Source organism: Gavialis gangeticus, unplaced genomic scaffold (genome assembly GCF_001723915.1).
Source record: "Gavialis gangeticus isolate Ggan-Ray unplaced genomic scaffold, GavGan_comp1, whole genome shotgun sequence".
Classification (NCBI taxonomy): Eukaryota; Metazoa; Chordata; order Crocodylia; family Gavialidae; genus Gavialis; species Gavialis gangeticus.
The window spans coordinates 14,201,333-14,209,506 of NW_017729011.1; the positions used below are offsets into that span (position 1 = coordinate 14,201,333).

Consider the following 8,174-nt stretch of genomic DNA (forward strand, 5'->3'; position numbering starts at 1 on the left):
TTTTTTTTTTTTTTTGTAAACACAGCAGCAAGGACCCAAACTGAGATATTTTCAATTAAAACGTCCAAGGCAGTAACAGCTGGAGAAGCTGCCTCTACCCTGCACTCACTCGTTCTTATTCTTGATGAACTGAAAAAGAGAAAGGTCTCATTCCTTCCAGGGGCAAGGGCAGTTTCACATCCAGCCAGCCTCCCTGCTAGTTTTCTGGCTGCTGCCCTGTGTGAAGATCCCAAGCAATTACAGCCATGGCAAATAGTAGTTGTTAGTACAGGAACCATGTTCCCATCCAGGGTTCCATACTATCCTGCAGTAGCATGGGATTCTGCAGAATTAAGGCCTACTCTTAAATTTGGAGTCCTTTTTAAAGCTTCCTCCAAAAGTAAAGCCAAGCCCCATCTCTCTTGGCTTCAAATTACATTTGTTTAGTCTTTGGCCCAAGTAAAGCTTGGGGAGGATGTGAAGAGAAACTGGAAGGAGGACTATCCAGAGAGTATTAGTGATGGGACTGGGGAGTAACATGTCTACTTTTGGGAGAAGGGTGGGAACAACTATCTGCTACAGTTCAGATACTGCTGTGGAGATAGGTCAAGCAACAGGAGTTCAAAAGCCACACCCAGGCCCAGGGGCCATTTTTCTAACAAGGAGTCATTGGAGTTAGTGCCACAGCAGCCCTGTTCTTATCCAAAATAAATAGGAAAGTCTGCACCCCTTTTAAAAGCTGTTTTCAGCATAAGGGGAAAAGCAGAGAGCACAAGCCAGCTCCTCCTGAGGAACTCTGACATCCTCAGTTGCACTTCTCTGAAATCTTACCTCGTCTACACAGAAGATCAAATACGTGCTATGAAACAGCAAGTCTTTACTTTCTGCATTTGTGGGGGAAAAAAAAAAAAAAATCACTTGAGTGGGGGAAAAGCTATTTGAAACAGGAACATGTTTATTTACGAGTGGCAGAGCAGAGTGATCTGGAATCACTGCTTGCACCCAGTCATTTGCAAACAAACCTTGTCCGTTCAATACCCAAAACCTCCAGTGCCAGGTTGCTTTAAAACCCACCTTAAAGAAGAGATTTACCTTGTACATGTCCTTTTTCATCTTCTGGCTCTGAAGTTAGTCCAGCTGCTGCTGCTTGCTGTCTAGAGACTCCACACCAGCGTCAGATGTCTCTGCTTTTAGTCTAGTTAAAGGACAACCCATCAAATGCCAAAGGTTATCAGTGGCTTCATTTTCCACATATTACTCATTTCAAAGGCTTTGGTGAAGCAGATAAACCCCAGGACAAGTCAAAGCAGTTGCACTTTCTTACACAAATTCTCAAGACCCGCTGTAGTTGCTGCCCCAGGCCCTGTGGAAGACCAAACGCCTGAGTGACGGTGGTTTCCCCAGGAATCTCGGGGAATCAGCAAAGGAAACCTCTGGAGAGAGCTTCTACTAGAGGCTGGTTAGCGCTAAAAGGTCCTACTGCCAGGACAAGGTGCATGCATGTTAAGGCACAGTACTTTTAACTAGGTGTATTTACACTCCCCACTTAGAAAATAATTAATTTTCCTGCAGAGCCCTGTGAAGTGCTCGCTTGGAAAGCAGCAGACACAGAAACACTTGGCAAGAGCATCTGGAGCAGCTGGGTTTCACAGCAACAATAGGTTTTTTAGCTCTCTGCTCTGCACCAAGGAGTCAGATGGACTAACAGCCATACAGTATCAGACACCGTCACTCAGACTGCAAGCAACAATCTTAACCCCCAACAGGGCGCTGCTGCACTGGGCAGCCAGAGAAGGAACACACCGTGGACCACATATGTCTACAAAAAGGAACTTTAATTGCAGTTTACAACCCAAAATGGAAGTATTCTGGAAAAAAAGTATGATGAGCTTTAGCTGAACCAGTGACTCCACCATATCCTCCCAGTTACAGGGACTGGCATCCTCATCTACTCTGTGATTGCTTGCTCACTTTGACCTCACTGGGACTAGAAGGGTTTGCTGAGCCAGGATCCTAGCAGTTCCGTGGTTTGGAGTAGCTCTGTTCATGCCAACCTCTTCAGATCTATATAAAGGAACACATCCACTTAGCTCAGAGGCACTTGGCAATGCTGCACATGCCCTTCATACAGCATGTGAAGCTCCCTGGAGAAGGACAGACAAGTGGGACCTACAGGCCCAGAAGGGATCTATGGCCCAATCCACTCAGCAGCACTGGCTCCCAAAACAGTCAGTCAGTCATGCCATCATCTCCTGCCACAGTGCCTCAGAGCCTGGGCAGTGAACAGAGCCTATGACACCAGTTCCCTAGCAGAAGTGATCCATTAGTATAAATGTCACTTCTCAGGGAAAAGGCAGGCACTCTCCATCAGCCAGGCTTAGAAGGGCAATCCCAGGCTTCTTGGAGACTGCTTCCTAGAGACATTTAGGATTACAGCCCCTTCCTTTATACACACACACAACTGTCCCATAAAAAAGAACTTGTCCTGCCCAACAACTTGGACAGGCTGCAACTCCTTTCCATGACAGCTGCTGCTACAAGGAGGAGAAACTGCAGAATTCAACTAACATTAAAGGGCATTTCACCTCCAACTCAAGGAGTCACTTTAAGGAAAAGTCAGTCGACTCCCCACATACTTGTGGGGGGTGGTTACCAGCAGTCAAAACACTCTATCAAACTCTGTCTGATTGGTTGCAGCTGGATTTCTGCCCTGATTAGCTGGTTGCTGTGGCATGTGTCCACCTCTTCTCCTGGGTGGTGCCAGGTACTCAAACATTGATTGGTTATGAGTGGACAGCATGTTCTTGAGATCAGAGGGCATCGGGTCTGACCAGAAGAAGTCATGATTCAGTGCATCGTCGCTATCTATTCTTTGGGCAGGGTCCAGAACGAGTAGTTTGTCTATAAGATCCAGAGCATAAGGGTCTTTGACATAGGCTTTCAGGCGATCTTTCACTTTGCGTTTTTGGCCCTTGGGCAGGTCCAGCTTCTGGTACAGCTCGTACTTATCCACATTTGGCCAAACCTAAAGGATATGCCAGAAATGAAGAAAGAAGAAAGCCATCTTGGTCAGAGATTTTTGTCCACTGAAACCCTCATACAAACTGCATTCGGTTCCACTAAAAAGAGGAACCAAATAACACATGGAGGTGTTATCTGCAGACCCTGGTGATTTCCAATCAGGACTTCGTTATTGTGAGCTGAAGTGGAAGGCATCCAAAGCAGAAAGATAAAGTAGTAATGCAAAACCCCAAGATTTCACTGCCTTACACTTAGAAATGGATGGAAAAGAAAACAGGGAAGTCCAGCAATCTGCCAAAGCAGTGGGAGGCTGCACCCTTCTGCCCTGATATCTCAAGTTCTCATGGTTCCCAGCTGCTGTCCCAGGCACTTCACACCTCATTCAGGTATGACAACATATGAAGTCAACTCTATCACTGAGTGACCACATCCACGCTAAGGAAACTCAGAGCCCTTTAAAAATGCACCCACTACCCTCAGTCTAGCTCGAGTGCACCATGACATGTTCTTAATGGTTCCCGCCCCCCCATGTATTCCCTCCACTTACATGCAGGTGAAGGTAACCAGCCAACAGACCTAAATATAAGCAATCAGTTTATTTATTAAAAGCATTTCAGCAGTATATGACACCTCCCAGGATTAATATTAGCACATGCTGAACACACCAGGGGGGAAGTGGCACTCAAAGCAGTAGGCAGATTTAATGACCAACTCAGGGTCACAAAGCAGGTCACTAGCAAGGGGAGGATTAGGTTTCAGGAGCACTTGGCACCCCAGCCCCACACTACTTCTCTGCAGCTCCCCATGCACCTTCCACTCTTGCACCCTCAAGTCCTTACCTCTGGAGTGATGGAGCCGCAGAGCTGGCTGATAAGCGTGAGCTGGTGTTGCTCTGTGTTCCCCTGCATGATGGGGCTGCGAGTCCACATCTCTGCCATGATGCAGCCCCCGCCCCAGAGATCAATGGGGGGTCCGTAATCCCGCTCCCCTAAACAGACAGCTCATTAGTCACCTGAGTCCAATGCCGACTCACTCAGACAGCTTCATACCAGAGGGAAGGAACAGAAGATGGGAGAATTCATGGCAGTTTCCCCTCTGCCCCAGCCCCTCCCCTACCTAAAAGCAGCTCTGGTGGGCGATACCACAGCGTCACTACCCGGTTGGTGTAGCGGTTGGGCTGACTGTTTTTGGCTAGGCTGAAGGCTCGAGCCAGTCCAAAGTCTGCCAGCTTCAGGACTCCATCTCGGGTAATCAGGACGTTTGCGGCTTTCATATCCCGGTGCAAGATCTGCGGGAAGAGGGAAACAGAAAGGTTTAGCCATTCTTCTACCTTCTGCTGGATTCCTGGCATCAGGAAACTGGAGCACTCAGCCTCTGGAAATGAAACATTAAAAGCCTTGGATTAGGTGTAGGTGGATACCACAGGAAACAAATCCGCTATAGGCACATACTTGGAAGCCCCTCACTAAGCACTCTGCAGAAACTAGAAGCTGCTGAGAAGTACCCCGCCATCATTCACCAAGCCAGTTAACCCAGTGTGTAGTCAGGCAAGCACCCTTGTCAGCCCTCATTCCTCAATCCTGAGGGGGAAGGGCCAGGGCAAGTCCCAGCTACATAGTTTCTGCAGCACTTGGCCCTCCAGGTTGTTTTCATGGAAGACAGGCAAGAGCTTAAGTCGCTTTCATTTTGTCCTCAGGCACAGTATTCTGCAGAGCTGGATCCTTCTCCCTACTCCAAAAATATACCCTAGTGACACACTGGTCACTGCTTGCTCTACTACAGCTTTCCAACTTCACAGAAGCCACAAAACCTAGAACCCCGAATCCAAGAATTTGTCTGTGTAGCTCTGCAGGGATGATAAAAGTGTATGTTCTCAAGCCTTAGTCTGGACAGAACTACAGTGGCCAGTGTTCAGGCGCCTATTTATCAAAAGATACATAAATGGCCCCTGAAATCTGAGCCTTGGAGCTACAGGGAAGAGAGAGAATCCAGCCTCTGCCCTTTACCTTATTCCTGTGGATGTAGTAGAGTCCATTCAGCAGCATCTGCATCACCTTCTTGATCTCTGACAGCGTGAACTTCACATGCGCATTGCTGAGCAGGCCGGCGAGGTCGTGCTCACAGAAGTCAAACACCAAGTAGATGCTGCCCTTGCAGCGGTTGTATGGGGAGGCTAAGGGACAAGCCAGGGGCAACTGCTGAAAGGTCAGTCACCAAGACTGCACCCCCCGAAACTGGTCACTAGCTCCCCCATTACCATGCTCTAAGGCCACAGCATCAGGATGCTATCCAGCCTCAGTGCTAGCACCATTCTGAGGTAAACACTACCATATCATGCAAAGGGAAGATGCTCACATCCATGTTAAAGAGGCAGGTAAGCACAAGTCAGGGCTCAACACACAGCCTCACACCTGCCTGTCCCTTCTTGTCTGGTCACCTACAAAAATTACTCAAACATCACCAAGAGACAGAAAAATAAGTCTCTCTGGCCCAAGAGTCTTCCCACCTGGATTAGCTATAAAAGGCATCAAAAACAGAGGCCAGGAAGAGAGGCATGAAAGTCAGAGTCATGATAAGGAGCACAAGGAAAAAAACAAAAACCAAGTGTGCTTGAAGGATGACACACCTTTAAGCAGTTCTGGAGTAAACATCCTTTCAGGTTCTTAAGTTGTTTACATTTTTAAGTTTGTTAGAAAGTGGTAAATAACATTTCTCTTTATGATTTGTGTAAACATTTATTCAGCTAGAAACTGAAGCTTAAGTCAGTAGCGCAAAGTTACTTTGCAGACATTTCTTACTAGTTTTTTGTGCCCAGCTAGCCAAACCTTGCTGGGCACAAAAAAAACGAAACAAGATCCATTTGGTCAATGAATCAATAGCTAGTTAGTGTAAACAAACAATTAATCAATAGCAATTATTTCTGGCCATTACGCCCTACAACATTTAAAAATTAGCATCTCATTCTGGTACCTTATTTGGCATTCCATAGAGTGAAAGAAAGGAATAGGAAAGAAAGCTTGTTTTCAATTCCCAAATCTGGGCAAACAAGTCAGTGAACTGAACTAGCCAAATGAACTAAAATAAACAATGTTCTTCTCCAGGTGCAGAGAATGAAATGCTATCAAAAACCGATTTGGCACTTTAGCAGACTCTGACTCCAGAGGCTAAACCAGAGATATCCATCATTTCAGTGGCATAATTTTCTTTACAATTTCAACACCTGGCAGGCACTGCTTGAATTTTTATTTAAGCCTTGGCAGTTTTAGCACATATGCTTACTATCATCCATTAAAGTTGTCAGGATGTCAAACAGGTTTATTTTTAAGAAAAAAACCCCTATATTTGGTTTAAAAATTAAAAAAAAAAAATTGACTTTTATCTACTCGCTTCCAATGGCCTTCCATGCTAGGTCCTGCAGAGAAGAGGCAACATCCTCCCTGCCAGAAACTGTCCACAAAACAACAAGTCAAAGAACAAGCAGGCATTCAAGTGATGGAACTGCAATATGAAATGGAAAGCCACTGAATTCATCTGCTAAAGTGTATGCAGTTCCCCCCCCCAAGCAACTGTAAGTGAACACACTGAGCCAAAGCACTACTATAAAACCAGCGTTAAAGAGGCACCCTGTATTGTGCTAAATAAATCCAGCTACTGCTGTGAATGCAACACAGAATAGATTTATATCTAGTGATGCTTTAAAAGAAAAAAAAAAATCAATTTCAGGCCAAGAAATTTACATCAGGTTTCTCTCTAGTGTGATTTTTTTAAAGCTTTTTTTTTTTTAAGGCAATACACACAAAAGCACAAGCTTTCCTGTATACAGAAGACACAGACACATACATAGGCCTTTCACTGTTGTAGCACAATATTTCAAAGGAGTCTATGAAAGCTTCATCTACATGAGTTACAATGCAACCAAGTGCAAGCTGATGCCTTGCCAGATCCCCTGGACTTCCTGTCTTACCTCTCACGTAGGAATGATGCATTACAAATAGCACACCTCCTAGCTCTTACATAGCACTTTCCATCAGTAGGGCTTGAAGTACTTTACAAAAAGGGTCAACAGCATTGCTGTCTTTGTGCAGACAGGGGAACTGAGGCAATGTGCACAGTCACCCAGCAGGCCAGTGTTACTGGTTACTCCAGAAAGCAGCTGACATGAGCCAAAAGGGGAACAACAAAGCAATACCTTTGGTCCTGCAGATCTCTATAAGGTTCACCACGTTCTCATGCTTGAGCAGCTGAAGGATTTTAATCTCTCGCAGGGCTGTGATAGGAAACTGAAAAAGGACAAACAAGGCCCACCAGTTAGGATGGCAAAGGATCATATCAGACTGGTCTGGAGCCCTTGAGAGGATTACAGAGAGGACAAAGGGGAAACATTCAAACAGAAATAGCACAAGGACCCCAACTGCAATTAGTGTAAGACACTGAGCCCTACTTGGTGGAAACCCAAAGCTGTGCTCCGTGCCTTCCAGGCATGTTTCAAACCAAGACTGATGCAAGAGCTGCCGAGCGCTCCTAGCGAGGACAGTGGATGTTGGGTGCGCCAAATATCCTTGGAGGAACAGACCCTTATTCCACAGCAGCCAGTTTAACCTGCGATGGGGAAGAGGTGCAGGTCTATTCTGCTTCTGACCCTACTGCTGGCAATTCAGACTTGACAGGTGGACCAGACCCACGTGGTGTACAGGAGCCAGGTCAGCAAAGTGCTCATCCCCTTCAGCGTCTCACTGGGGTCCATCGCCGCAAGGCAAGGGCAGCCACGAGGCAAGAAGTGAGAGAGGTATGGCACAAAGCAGCCTTACCCCTGCATACAAGCGCACCACACTTGCTGGATGGAAACGGCCTCACACGTTACGGCGGCAGACACCAACACGGCAATGGAGCCCAGCAGCAAAGTACCCCACAAACAGCCTTCACCCTCCCAACGACTCTGCCTGGTGTATTACAGACCCGTGCCCCACTCTAGCCACACCCTGACACATCGCGCGCCTGCCTTACCCCCTCCTTCTCGTTCTCCATCAGCACCTTCTTCAGCGCCACCTTCTTGCCCGTCTGCCGGTGCTTGGCTTTGAACACCTCCCTGCGGGGGGAAGGAGGCCACGCTCAGCCACGCACGAGTTGCCGCAGCCTAGCGAGGGCAGACAAGCCCCAACTGCCTCTCCCACCCA

General features: G+C 47.0%; 2 protein-coding genes across 2 annotated transcripts in view; both read right to left on the reverse strand.

Annotated features, from left to right (window-relative positions):
- The window catches only part of FPGS (folylpolyglutamate synthase), a 27,965-nt gene extending 26,497 nt beyond the window's left edge, over positions 1-1,468 (reverse strand). Inside the window, exons 1-2 of the mRNA XM_019510550.1 lie at positions 1,304-1,468; positions 1,072-1,174 (exon numbers count right to left, since the gene is read on the reverse strand). Coding sequence (XP_019366095.1) covers positions 1,072-1,092 — 21 coding nt within the window. The 5' untranslated portion in view covers positions 1,093-1,174; positions 1,304-1,468. The remainder of the gene's footprint in view (positions 1-1,071; positions 1,175-1,303) is intronic.
- Positions 1,469-1,797: 329 nt separating this feature from the next.
- CDK9 (cyclin dependent kinase 9) lies at positions 1,798-8,099 on the reverse strand. The gene is made up of 6 exons (XM_019510551.1): positions 8,005-8,099; positions 7,190-7,280; positions 5,007-5,173; positions 4,117-4,288; positions 3,840-3,988; positions 1,798-3,004 (listed from the first exon to the last, which is right to left on the reverse strand). Exons 1-6 carry the CDS (start codon positions 8,023-8,025, stop codon positions 2,639-2,641), a joined length of 966 nt encoding a protein of 321 aa, XP_019366096.1. The 5' UTR covers positions 8,026-8,099; the 3' UTR covers positions 1,798-2,638.
- Between the last annotated feature and the right edge of the window lie 75 nt (positions 8,100-8,174).

Excerpts from the sequence above, each read along its gene's own strand:
- CDK9 (XM_019510551.1), bottom strand. The coding sequence starts at position 8,025 with ATGGAGAACGAGAAGGAGGGG. Across the intron at positions 5,174-7,189 it reads AGAGATCTGCAGGACCAAAG|CCTCCCCATACAACCGCTGC; the intron begins GTATTGCTTTGT and ends CTTGTCCCTTAG. Across the intron at positions 3,989-4,116 it reads CCCACCAGAGCTGCTTTTAG|GGGAGCGGGATTACGGACCC; the intron begins GTAGGGGAGGGG and ends CTGTCTGTTTAG.